Source organism: Panthera tigris, chromosome C1 (genome assembly GCF_018350195.1).
Source record: "Panthera tigris isolate Pti1 chromosome C1, P.tigris_Pti1_mat1.1, whole genome shotgun sequence".
Taxonomy (NCBI): domain Eukaryota; kingdom Metazoa; phylum Chordata; class Mammalia; order Carnivora; family Felidae; genus Panthera; species Panthera tigris.
This window is the reverse complement of record NC_056667.1, coordinates 42,648,334-42,661,623: the sequence shown is the minus strand read 5'-3', so window position 1 is coordinate 42,661,623 and position 13,290 is coordinate 42,648,334. Positions and strand designations below refer to the sequence as shown.

At 51.6% G+C, this 13,290-nt stretch overlaps 1 protein-coding gene across 8 annotated transcripts in view; it reads left to right on the top strand.

Moving 5' to 3' along the window:
• Positions 1 to 13,290, top strand: part of LRP8 (LDL receptor related protein 8) — a 75,905-nt gene that overhangs the window by 51,371 nt on the left and 11,244 nt on the right. For all 8 annotated transcript variants that reach the window (XM_042997226.1, XM_042997225.1, XM_042997224.1 and 5 more), the window contains 8 exons: positions 372 to 491; positions 587 to 712; positions 3,770 to 3,944; positions 6,234 to 6,461; positions 9,251 to 9,369; positions 9,624 to 9,763; positions 11,185 to 11,326; positions 12,825 to 12,977. In XM_042997226.1, coding sequence (XP_042853160.1) covers positions 372 to 491; positions 587 to 712; positions 3,770 to 3,944; positions 6,234 to 6,461; positions 9,251 to 9,369; positions 9,624 to 9,763; positions 11,185 to 11,326; positions 12,825 to 12,977 — 1,203 coding nt within the window. The remainder of the gene's footprint in view (positions 1 to 371; positions 492 to 586; positions 713 to 3,769; positions 3,945 to 6,233; positions 6,462 to 9,250; positions 9,370 to 9,623; positions 9,764 to 11,184; positions 11,327 to 12,824; positions 12,978 to 13,290) is intronic.

The window sequence follows — 13,290 nt, the reverse complement described above, 5'->3', positions numbered from 1 at the left end:
GGTCCATGTACGATGAGGTCACAAGGAAGAAGGATTTGTAAGAAACATGTTTGTGAAAGGAAAGAACTCAGGCAGCCAAGCTGCCTCTGGTAGACAGAGCTCTGGTCTGGGAGGCAAAGGACCTGCGTTCTGCTTCCACTTTGTCCCTGTCTTTGTGTCTGGCCTTGACCAAGGACCTGCCCCCTCTCTGAGCCTCCTCTTCCCTAGTCACCCGGTTCATGAAACTGAGGCTCAGTGAGGTTGGAGAGCATCCTGGTTCTGTGGGAGTCCCGCTGCCCTGAGTCTCTGCTTCAGCTCTAGGCCCTACCCCTGTCCTGCCCCCACCCTAGCCTGGGCTCCTGGACCCTCAGGAGCCTGTGTCCCTTCCCCAGGGCTGAACGAGTGTCTGCACAACAATGGCGGCTGCTCCCACATCTGCACTGACCTCAAGATTGGCTTTGAGTGCACGTGCCCAGCAGGCTACCAGCTCCTGGACCAGAAGACCTGTGGCGGTGAGACCCTCCTGTCACCCACCCCCCCACCCCCCCACCCCCACCAAGCGGAGGCAGATCCTCCTGCCAGTTCTGACCTGGGCTCCTCCCCACAGACATCGACGAGTGTAAGGATCCAGACGCCTGCAGCCAGATCTGTGTCAATTACAAAGGCTACTTTAAGTGCGAGTGCCACCCGGGTTACGAGATGGACACGCTGACCAAGAACTGCAAGGCCGTCGGTATGGGCACCCTAAGGTGGGGGACAAGGGGGCAGCTCTGCGAGGATACAGAAAGCAACGTGCTTGCACATTTGTGAGGAGCAGATGGGTACACATGTGCATATACACACACAGAAAGCAGGTGACACACAGTGCTCAGACTGTAAGTATACGTCATCCACACAACGCATTCCACACTAACACCCACACAGACCCCGCACAGAGCCACCCAGTGTAGCCCACAGAGACTGCACATGCACCACTCACGACGTATAGACCCCAGCTGGACCATGCAGACTACACACACAACACGGGTAGTCCACACAAAGCGCATGACCTGGGCAGAGCTACCCGTGGGTCAGCTCAGCCAGCTGAATCCATCCTATTCCATTCTTTATAGTGAACACCTAACATTCTTGTAGGCATTGGGGATTTGGCAGGAAGCAAAACAGACACAGATCCCTGTCTGCCCTCATGGGACTTACATCCTAGTGAGTGAGACAGACAAGAAATCTGATAAGTAAATACAGTGCGTGACAGATGGGGCTACCAGTGAAAGAGAAATACGAAGTGGGGAAGGGGGGAGGGAGGCCCAGGAGGGCAGTGGGTTACAGTTTCAGGTAGAGTGGTCAGGGACGCCCTCTGCTTCATGAGGAGGTGACATTTGAGTCAAGACCTGGAGCCCGTGAAGGAAGGAGCCATGCATGTATCTGCAGGAACTGCATTTCAGGCCGAAGGAACAGAAAGTGCAAAGGCCCTAATTCAGGAGCACGCCTGGTGTGTTCAGATAACAGCATGGAAGCCAGTGCAGGTAGAGCAGGGAGCATAGGGGATAAATTTGGAGAGGTGACTCGGGGCACATCACAAAGGCCTTCTAGACCGTTGTAAGGGCTGACTCTTGATTTCAGTCCAAGTCTGGGGGAAACTTTTGAGGGGTTTGAGTCGAGGAGGGACACGGTGTGCCTTACACTTTCACAGGCTTCCTCTGGCTGCTGTGCTAGGAGGACACTGTAGGGGGCAAGGGAAGAAGCAGGGAAACCATGTAAGTGGGTTTTGCCATAACCCAGAAGAGAGGTGAGCGTGGCTTGGACCAGGATGTTGCAGTGCAAATAACGAGAAGCAGACAGACTGGACATACTTTGAAGGTCCGGGTTTCTTTGGAACGACAGGACTTACCAATCGAATGTGGGACGTGAGAGAAAAAAAGAGTCAAAGATGACGCTGAGGTTTTTGGCCAAACAACTGGGAAAACAGGACTGCTATTTACAGAGCTGGGAAAGACGGTGAGAGAAGCAGGTTCGGGGGAATATTAGACTGATTTCAGCATGTTAAGTATAAGAAAACTGCTTAGACATCTAAGCAGAGGTTGTGAGGAGACAGTTGGACACAGGAGTCTGGAGTTCAGATGCACTAATACGATGCACGGTGTAGAGACTGTAACAGCACAGCAGACACAGTAATGGACCTGGAGCCAGCAAACCCAAAAACATACCACCCCAACTGCACAGTATGCAACACGCACATCACATCACACGTAACGTGCGGCCTGTTCTCACCCCACGTGGGATGCACGTAACCCACACCCTGAATTGTATACGTGCAGTGGCAACGCCACCCAACTGCCGCGTAATCACAGACCCCCGCAAATGAGCATCTCAAGTGCAGTCACACAAAACTCAGATCATCAGCACACTGGATTCCTGTCACGGACGCAGCTCTCAGTAAAAATCGCCTCAAGATAACCCCGTAAGCCTGCTCCTGCCTTCCGCAGCATAGTGCCCCTGCTCTCGTTTTGGGATGAGGAAAATCGCACAGTCAATGGCAGGGCCTTGAGGTTGGCTTTCCTTCTTTCTCCTTCCTGCACCTGGAGTCCTGTTTTTCTGTGCTCTCTTTCAGTACCGCACCCTCCCTCTAATTCCCACCCTGCTCCATCCACACATGGGTCACGGGCCCAGGCCCCTCGTGGCTCCGTGCCAGTCCTGCCCTGCCCCCAGGGAACACATCAGCTTGGCACAGATGCACAGTGACAGGGACCGGGTGGCCTGCAGAAGTGTCAGCTGAAACACAGGGAGAAGGCCCAGGCAACTCCAGGGACACGTGTTGCCGCTCAGACAGTGCTGGTACCTGAGAGTGGCCGGATACATCTAAAAACAGGCTGGAGAAGTGGCAGCCAGAGTTAGGTGCTAGTCCTAACAGGCCTGTGGCACAGCGGTCCTCACACTGAGTAGCTAGTAATGTCTGGGTCACTAGCGAGCTTCCTAAAATATAATCCTAAATCTAAAAGTGGGTTTTGTGTGTGCACGGGCTGTCATGTGTTGTCTCTGTTGCACGTATATGATCTGTGCCATAACACGCATCCCACCCCTGCTACCGGCTCAGAATAAAGTACAAAATCTACACCCAGCTCACGGGACTCTTCGAAATCTGGCCCCCGGCAACCGCTGAAGCTTCATCTCTTGCCACGTCCCCACACACACTGTGCGTAAACTGAAGACTCACGATGACCTCCCCGAGTCTCACCTCTTCCAACTCTCCCCCTAGTTCTGACGTCTGTCCTCACACTGTAGCCTCAGTCTTCTTTCTAGAACACTTAATGCTCATGTTGCCCCTTGAACTATTGCAGTGGGGCCCTACACAGGGGAGTTGGGGAGCAACACGTGCTAGGTAGAGGGGACCACTTTAGCAAAGGCCCGAGGTGGCCAAACTCTGCCATGGCTCGGTAATGACGGGTGGTCTGGTGGCTGGAATCGAGGTGTGTTAGGGGGTGATTGATGAGGCTGGAAGGGTTGCTCGGGGTCGCACCACAGGAGGCCTTCAGTGTGAGCCTAACAAAGTGGGCAGTCATAGAAGATTTGGGGGGGGTTTGTGTCTAATAAAGAGAAGGAAAATCCTTCTGTTATACATGGTACTTTGTACCTATGCTCTTCATACCTATATTTCATCTGCTCCTCTGAGCTGTGAGGTAGGAATTGCACCCCTCGCCCCGTTTTATAGGAAAATTAGGCCTCACCCAAGCCATCAAGTGGCAGTTCCCTGCCTTTTGCACTGACCGTTTCTCTCAACCTTCCTGCACGGCAGCCGGCAGAAGCCCGTCCCTGATCTTCACTAACCGGCATGAAGTGCGGAGGATCGATCTGGTGAAGCGGGACTACTCACGCCTCATCCCCATGCTCAAGAATGTCGTGGCACTGGATGTGGAAGTTGCCACCAATCGCATCTACTGGTGTGACCTCTCCTACCGCAAGATCTACAGGTGAGCAGTGCCGGTGTCCTGTAGCCAGGCCTGGGCAGGAGTGGGGGCCTGAGAGGGGGAGAGGAATGGTAGCCTCTGTGCCCCGCCCACCCCACCTTGAGTATCCCTCAGGACGGACGGGGACTTGGGAAATGACATGCGATCACCATGGATATGGAGCTGCCAGACCTTCTCCGTCTCCTGGGCTGGCCTGGGCTGAGAGCTCTGTTGGGAGAACAGCTCAGAGCCCCAGGCACCTGGGCCTGACTGACCTCTGGTGGCCTGGTGGGGCAGAGCAAGACACAAGAAATGTTCCACTGGGGCAGAAAGGAAGACTTTCTGACTTTGGTGAGGACTTTTTTTTTTTTTTAATGTTTATTTATTTTTGAGAGAGACAGACAGAATGCAAGCAGGGAAGTGCAAAGAGGGGGGCGGACACAGAATTCGAAGCAGGGTCCAGGCTCTGAGCTGACCGCACAGAGCTCAACATGGGGCTTGAACTCACAGACTGCAAGATCATGACCTGAGCTGAAGTAGGACCCTTAACTGACTGAACCACCCAGGCGCCCCTGGTGAGGACTTTTAAAAGCAACTCGTGTATCTGTGTGTTGGATTCTGGGGATGACTGAGGTTGACTCAGTCAAAGATGACTTCAACCTGGTCCTGCCTGGAGGATCATACCCATAACATAGTGACGTCTCTTGTGGTGATCTTGAGAGAAAAGTACAGAGGGGGGCCTCTTACCCAATATGGGGCATCAGGGAACCCTTCCTGGCTGGCACTACCCCCAGTCTGATGCCATAGTCAGTGGACTTTGGCTCTCCAGAAGTCCTCACACAACATGAGGAGGTCCTCTCATAGGTCTTTCTCAAATACCACAAGCCTGCCTCCCTGCATGCCTGGGCTCCCCTTTAGACGTCATGTGCTTTGTTTGTCCTGAGATCCACATGGCAGAACTGCTGATGACCAGGCATGGGGTAGACTGTTGAAAGAACGATTGGATGGATGGATGGATGGATGGATGGATGGATGGATGGATGGAGGCAGATCTATCAATTCCTACTCACAGACAATTTGATGCCTACCACACCCCCAACATACAGACACATACTCAGTTCACACACACAGAAGCAGCTAGAGCCGTGCCTGTCCAACAGTTATGCCTGGAAGAGGCAGGATTTGATGACAGACTACCTATTCTGGGGGTTTCCAGTTTCTGGCTTGGAAGGTTTTGTGGGCAGTGATGCCATTCTCTGAGATCTTAGCAGTAGAGGAGGATGGGGTCGGGGGGGTTGCCCATTCAGGATGGCTGAGGGGAGGGGAATGGGGTGGGCAGTTTTGGACATGAGTTCCAGGTGTCCATGGGACATCTGAGAGGAGCCATCTGCCTTTATAGTCTGGAGCTTAAGAGAGTTGTCACAATGGGAGAGCCAGAGTTCTGGGTGGCAGTGGGCACTATGGAACTAATTAACTAGAGAGAGGGCATGGGGGAGAAGAGAGCCTTGGGAAGAACAGCATTTGGGAGACAGAGAGTCCTGTTAGTGTTGCCTCTTGAGTGTCTACTGTGTTCTCAGCCCCTATTTTCCATTCTCACTGGCACAGCCTTTCTGCAGACTCTTCATGTCTCACCCGGATGCTGTAATGGCCTCCTAGCCAGTCTCCCTGCCTTCACTCCCTCCCTTTCCAGTGCATCAGTGCCACAGTGATCTAACATGCCTCTCTGGCCATGTCCTCTGACCTTTTCAATTACTCCCTCCAGAATAAAATCCTCACTGCTTAGCATGGCCTGCAGAGCCTGTCAGGTTGTGGCCCCTGCCTACATGTACTTCCAGTCTGTATCCCACATACTCAGCTCTACCCCCACCGAATACCTCACTATTCCAGAACACATACCTCTGGGCACTTGAACATGCTATTCCTTCTGCTTTCTGTTCCTTGCGCTCCTAGCGAACTAGTCTTTCAGGACTCAACTACAGAGCCTTCTGCAGCCCTCCAGGATAATGGAGTCTCCATTTCTCTGCTGCTCTAGTCTCTGATGCTTTCCGTAGTCACATTGCACTGTAATTACCTGTCTGTAAATTCCCGTCCCCCACTAACCTGAGCTCCTCCAGCCCAGAGGCTGTGGCTGACTGAAGCCCGTAGGCTTGCCTTGGTGGCCCAGGAAATGTGTTGAATAGGAAGTAGCCAAGTTCCTCTCAAATCCACTGCCATGGCCTAGAGGGAATTGAGAGAGGGAGAGGGCACCCAGGCAGCTCCAGATGGACCCGTGGCTGGAACACCTGCCCCACGGCCAGCTCTGGTTGCTCCTAGCGCCTACATGGACAAGGCCAGTGACCTGGCAGAGCAGGAGGTCCTCATTGACAAGCAGCTGCACTCTCCAGAGGGCCTGGCGGTGGACTGGGTCCACAAGCACATCTACTGGACTGACTCGGGCAACAAGACCATCTCAGTGGCCACAATTGATGGAAGCCGCCGATGTACTCTCTTCAGCCGTGACCTCAGTGAACCCCGGGCCATCGCGGTCGACCCCCTGAGAGGGTGAGTGTCCCCACCCAGACTTCCCATTCCCCCACCAGTGGCACTGAGTCCTGGTGTGTCTGTCACAAGAGCTTTCTTGAAGACTTTGGACGGCCCTGAGCCGCTCAGGCATCCCAAGGGAAGAAAGCCCGTGTGGGTCCCTCAGACTATTTACCCCTGACCAGGGGTTCCTTGGGCATCAGTCCCAGGTTTCTCCTGGACTCCACTGCTTGCCCATCATATCATAGAATCAGAGCATTTCAGAGCAGAATCGGGCTCCAGAGATTGCCTAGTAGAAGCTCCTGGGGCGGGAAGTCTTTCCTCAGGCTGCTGCATGCCACAGGTGGGCATCTGGTGGCTGCTCCCTTGCTCCCAGGAACAGGGTTTCCCACTGGGGCTGTTTCATTTCAAGACAGCTCTGCCCACTAGAGTGTTTCGGATCTTTTCTCACATTCCCAAATCTGCCTAACTTTGACTTTCTGCATTGGCCTCTGGAGTTACATCAAACATGTCTACTCCCTGCCCTGCATGACAGCCAGCAAGACAGGAGGACCAAGATCACTGGGTCTGCTCTGCTCCAGGCTGCCCACCCCTGTGCCCAGAGTGCCCTGGGCCCCTCACCACCCAGGCTGCCCTGATCTGGCCACACCTCCCTTTTGGGGGTAGAGATTCTGAGCAGAGCAGGCCTCCTCCCTCCCTTCCTCAGTGGGGATGTCCTGAGAGGGCATGGTTTTTGGCAGCTGTGTCATATTAAGTTTACAAGGATCGCTAGCTTCTTCCAATTACTGATTCCTTAATTGTTAAACAGGGATAAGAAAATCCTCTTCTTCCAGTGAGGACAGCTGGGGGCCAGGGTGGCCACTTAAGAGAATGTGTGAGGCCCCGGGCAGTGACTTGACAGCCACCATTTAATGAACACGCATAGGTGGACCCCACACAGGACCAGGCACCCTATAGATGCTCAGCTGTCTCACGTAGCCCCCACTTCAGCCCTGCTCCCTGTATGCTTCCCCCCACATAGTTATACCTAGCTCATCTCCGGCCCATTATGGATCTGTCAGGGTCCCAGCAGGAAACCCACCGCATACTCAAATTAAGATCATTTGAGGAGGGCTTAACAAGGGAATTATTTTACAGAGGCATGGATGAGATCTAATGCACTGTCCCTAACAGTGCACTGAGGGGCAGGAGCAGGGAGGAGTACTTGGTCCAGGAAGGAAAGAGGGTCACCTTCAGAGCAGTAGCCAGCTGGAGGCAACTTTGTAGAGAGGAGTCCAGAAAAAATATCCTGATCTCAGTGTCTCCCTCCCTCTGCTCAAATATTTTGCCGAATGCACCTGGAAGCCAGGAGGCTAGGGAGCCAGGCCCACTGATGTGGTTCACACATGGGTCAGTTTTTTGGTGTACAGAGCAGAACGGGGATGAGTGAAGAGCGAATCCAAAGTGGCTGACAGAAAATATCCAGGGCAACCACTCAGCCCCCTGAGCCCAGAGTCGGTCTTGGCTTGACACCTGGTTTCAGCAAAGGCAGTTTTGGGGAGAATTAAGCACACAGGCTCTCGAGTTCCACTTGAGTTTGTATTTAAATGTGAAGGCTGGTTCCACTGCTCATGAGCAGTATGATCCGAGGTAAGTCAGCCCCTCTGAGCCACAATTTACTCATCTATAAAATGGAACTAATAAGGAAAACTTTATTCAGCAAATATTAAATAAGAGCTTGTTGTGTATTATGCATGAGCCACCTGCCGGGTACACAATGAGGCACAAGACAGACGAGCCTGCCCTCAGTGGAGCTTATAGACTAGTGGGGAAAACAGACAGTGAAATACACCAAACTACTCAAATGTGTACATAAATAAACTGATTGGGTAAGTGCTAGGAAGGAAAGATCCTGTGCTTTGAGAGATAATAACAGGGTAAGCCTACTCACAGAGAAAGGTTTTGTACTGAAGAGATGTGTAACTGAGAAGTAACCAGGGGAAGAGTGGAGGAGGTCCGAGGCTCTGTGATGGCCTGTCTGACAAAGAAACTTAGTTCCTGCCCTGGAGGAACTAAGGAGCCCCGTGGGGAGGTGTGGGGTTTGGAAGGGTGGGGATGATGGCAGAAGAGACAATCAAAGAGGTAGGCAGGGGCCTGATGATGCAGAGCTCTGTCAGCTGTGGTAAGGATTTGGGGTTTTATTTTAAGGGCAATAGGAGAAGCCGCCGTAAAGTTTAAAAACTGGAGAGTGACAACTTGTTTACATTTTTGAAGGCTCATTTGCCTGCTCTGTGGGGACTGGATTAGAGGGGCAGTGACTGCATTTGTAAGTATGTGAGGTGAAACCACTCAGCTCAGTGCCTGCCACACAAGTAGGTACTCCATAAACAGCACAGAGTAGGTACTCAATAAATGTTCAAGAAAGAAGAGAAAGAAACCCTGGACAGAGTTCTAGCTGTGTGACCCTGGGTAAGCTGTCCACTTTCTCCTCTGCACACCAGGAAAGTAAGAGAGGGTTGACAAGGGCCTTTTTCGCTTTGGCCTCTTGGACTCTGGTTAGAGCTGCCAGAAGGAGAAAGGGGCTCACAGGGGTGCAACGGAGGCCAGATGAGCTCTCCGTGAATACAGACTTCCCCAGGCTCTCAGATGAGGGGAAGCTAACGCATCTGCTACCTGTTAGATTTGATGATGGTTCCAGTGGATTTCAGAGCCCTTCCCAGTTCCCATTACGCGCAATCTTCAACATTCAGTGGGTCATTGAGTGCCGTGACATAGACAGCCCTAACCCTGTCCCCTGACAACAAGCACAATTGAGTTCTTCTTTCTTCTAGGTTCATGTATTGGTCTGACTGGGGGTACCAGGCCAAGATCGAGAAGTCTGGGCTCAATGGTGTAGACCGGCAAACGCTGGTGTCAGACAACATTGAGTGGCCCAATGGAATCACCCTGGGTGAGCCCTGCCTTCCCTGGATTGGGGGCCTGTCCTACTACCTGATCCTGACCACCGTCTGGAGCTCCATGGGTTTTGTTTCTGTACCCGCTAATAGTGCCAGTGCCTGTATTTCCTGACGGTTGCCCCAGGCTGGCCTCAGTCTGAGGCCAGGCCCAGAAATATGGGTAGGGAAGAGGGCACAGAGGAGCAGAGATCCTGGTTGGGGTCCCAAACTCAAGACCCCATCCTCTGTCCCCTTTCTCCTCCCCAAGATTTGCTGAACCAGCGCTTATACTGGGTAGACTCCAAGCTGCACCAACTCTCCAGCATTGACCTCAGCGGAGGCAACAGAAAGATGCTGATTTCCTCCCCTGACTTCCTGAGCCACCCTTTTGGGATAGCTGTGTTTGAGGTGAGCCCCGTGACAGGAGACGTGGCCCTATCAGGAAACTGAAGCCTAGAAAAGGCTTACTCAAACCGATCAGCTCTCTGAGACTTATCTAAAGGGAATAAAAGGGATAGGGAAGCCAAATGTGTACACAATGCGTGAGCTCCCTGCAGACAAAGGCCTCGTAGCCTCTTGTCCTGTGCTCCCTTCCAAAGACCTCTTTCAGAGCCCTTCTCATGGGTAAGTTGCTAGACCATGTGTGTTTCCTCTCTGTACCCTCAGCACCTGGCACTGTAACCCCCATATACAGAAGTACCCAATAAAGGGAGAGAGGGAAGAAGGAATATACATTTCCATAAAACCTACTGTTAGAAATAGCCTGAGAGGTGCTGTTCAGTTCAGCACACTTTCACTGACCTTTGCTGGGCCCTGGGGTCACAGAAGTAAGTCGGACACCATCTCGGCCCTCACAAAGCTCCCCAGAGGGTGAAGAGTCAAGACCCTCCTGAACCTGTGTTCTGACCCTAACAACCTTTCTCCTTGGGGAATGAGGAAGCCAGAACCAACCAAGGTCTCACACACCTATTTCTTCCCCTAAACTAATTCTGCCACCAAGGGGAGGGAAAGCAAGGGGACACTGGTCTATGGTGGGCATTGGCAATATCTGCTTGGAGTGACCTCACTCAGCACTGCTCTGAAATTGTGGGCAAAGCCCCACCTTCAAGTCCAGCCCCTGCTTCGAAAGACAGGTGTGTTCAGACATGTATGTGCTTGTGTATATATGTGGCATGTACATGTATGGTGTATGTGCATACGTATACATGAATGCATCCACTTAAAATTGTTCCTTTCTCTATGTGCTCATGCTTGTGAATATGTAAATATGTATACCAATACTTAGTTAAGTGTTTATGTAGGTACAAGTGTGCCTTTGTGTGTGTAGATGAACGTAGGGGTATGTGTCCAGATCTGTGCATGAGGCTGCATGGTTATACCTATAAATATGGATTTGCCTACAGATGCACCTGTAGTCTTGTATGAACTAAGCACTGGATGTGTATGTGTGTATAACCAGAAGCCGTAGGACAGCCTTGCAGGGAATAAGTCCTCAGCAGCTCATACATCCCCTCCAATCTTGGTCCCAGGCCCCAGTAATGGTAACAGCTATAAAGACCCAACCTTCAGTTTCTTCTGGACTCCAGGAAGCAGACCTAGCTCAGCATTAATGAGCAGTCTCCAGGCCAAGGCCCAGAATCAACAAATAGCCCTCTGTGACAGAAGGGAACCAGAGTATATGCCACAGACTAGAGGCTGAGTGTCCCCCTGCGAATCTGTGGGCAGGAGAGCTCAGGGGAGATGGCAGGGCAGTTCTTGTGACTGTGGTTTGGGGCCAGACCCCCAGACTTACGCTCTAGCCTCCCATCCTCTGCATCTGTGCCCTACAGGACAAGGTGTTCTGGACAGACCTGGAGAATGAGGCCATTTTCAGTGCAAATCGGCTCAATGGCCTGGAAATCTCCATCCTAGCTGAGAACCTCAATAACCCACATGACATTGTCATCTTCCATGAGCTGAAGCAGCCAAGAGGTGAGCCTTCCCTGGTCCCAGGTCCCCTGCCCTTGTCCTCTCCCTCCCCTAGGTAGGCTGCATTCACGTTCGTGTAATGTAATGTCTCAGCACACCCAGAAGGTATAGCAACAGTCCCTCTCATTGGTAGAGTGCTTCGCTGTCACATATTTTCTCTCATTTCCTTCAGCTCTTGGTGAAATAAGGCTGGGCATAAAAAATACATAAAGCCCTATTTTTGCCTACAAAGAACAGGTATTACTTTTCTCATTTAACAACGGAGGAAACTGGCTCAGAGAGGCAAAATAATTTTAGCAGGTGGCACAACTGAAACCCAAACTCAGGTCTATCTGATTTCAAGAGCTCCTTCTGCCATGAAGGAACACATTGCTTCTCATTTATTATGTGTACCCATTTTGCAGTAGTGTGAGCTAACGTATCCTAGGGCCATAGCAGTCCAGCTTGTTGGTTGGGAATAGAAGCCAGGAATCCTGCTACTAGGTTGTCCCATTCTCTATCACTAGGATATAGTACTAAGTCTAACTGTAACTGAGGTGTGGGTGCCAGGTGACAGTGGGAAGGCACAGTGGGGAAAGGAGATAAGCTTGGTGCCTGATTCTAGACCTAGAAATTTAAGTAAGAAATAGACATGGGACGCCTGGGTGGTTCAGTCGGGTTAAGCATCCGATTTCGGCTTCAGACCGTGCATGATCTCACGGTTTGTGAGGTCAAGCCCTGAATCGGGCTCTCTGCTGACAGCTCGGAGCCTGGAGCCTGCTTCAGATTCTGTCTCTGTCTCTCTCTCTCTCTCTCTCTCTCTCTCTCTCTCTCTCTCTCTTTCTCTCTGCCCCTCCCCCGCTTGTACACACACTCTCCCTCAAAAATAAATAAATAAAACATTTAAAAAGAAGAAAAAGAAATAGACGTGGCATGTGGCAGAGGGGGGAAACAGGCTTTGGAATTTGACAGACTTCAGTTTATTTATTTATTTAAAAAATTTTTTTTAATGTTTATTCATTTTTGAGAGAAAGAGACAGAGGGCATGAGTGGGTGAGGGACAGAGAGAGAGAGAGAGAGGGAGACACAGAATCCGAAGCAGACTCCAGGCTCTGAGCTGTCGGCACAGCCCGACACGGGGCTCGAACCCACAAACCGCGAGATCAGGACCTAAGCCAAAGTCGGACGCTCAACCTACTGAGGCACCCAGGCACCCTGATAGACCTCAGTTTAAATCCTATCTCTAAAATCCCTAGAGTTATAACTTAGACGATTTTTTTCTCTTTGAAACTGGGTGTCTTTTATCTGTCAGTCTGGGGCGTACACCCACCTCTCTGAGTTGTCATCAGGATTGAATGAAAGTGTGGGGGTAAAACACCAGACACACTGCTGGAAGGTGTCCAGTAAAAGGAGAGAAAGCTTTTTGATCAAGCCGAGTGGGAAGGGGCTCATCCTCAGGAGAAGGGAGGAACTGGCATGCCTTACCTTTGCTCCAACTCTGTCTCTGTCTCTGTGCCATTAGCTGCAGATGCCTGTGAGCTGAGTGCCCAGCCCAATGGAGGCTGTGAGTACCTGTGCCTTCCTGCTCCTCAGATCTCCAGCCCCTCTCCCAAGTACACATGTGCCTGTCCTGACACAATGTGGCTGGGCCCAGACATGAAGAGGTGCTACCGAGGTAAGCAGACCTACCAGGAGGGCTGGCCCCTGGCAGTGCGAGACCCCCTCCTGCTGACACCCTCCATGGGCTTCTGGGATGACATATGCTCCTGGTTTTCCTCTGTCTTTTCTGGCTACTTATTGTCTCTTCTTTACCTTCCTTGTATGCTGGTTTTCCCCAGGGTCCGTCTGAGGCTTTCTCCTCTTACTTCCAAGAAAAATGCACGTATACATACGACATTTTAAATTCAGTTTCAGGGGGTTTCTGGAACCCCTTAAAGACCTGAAATTAAGAACCCTTGACCCCTATGGCTTCAGTTACTGTTTATATG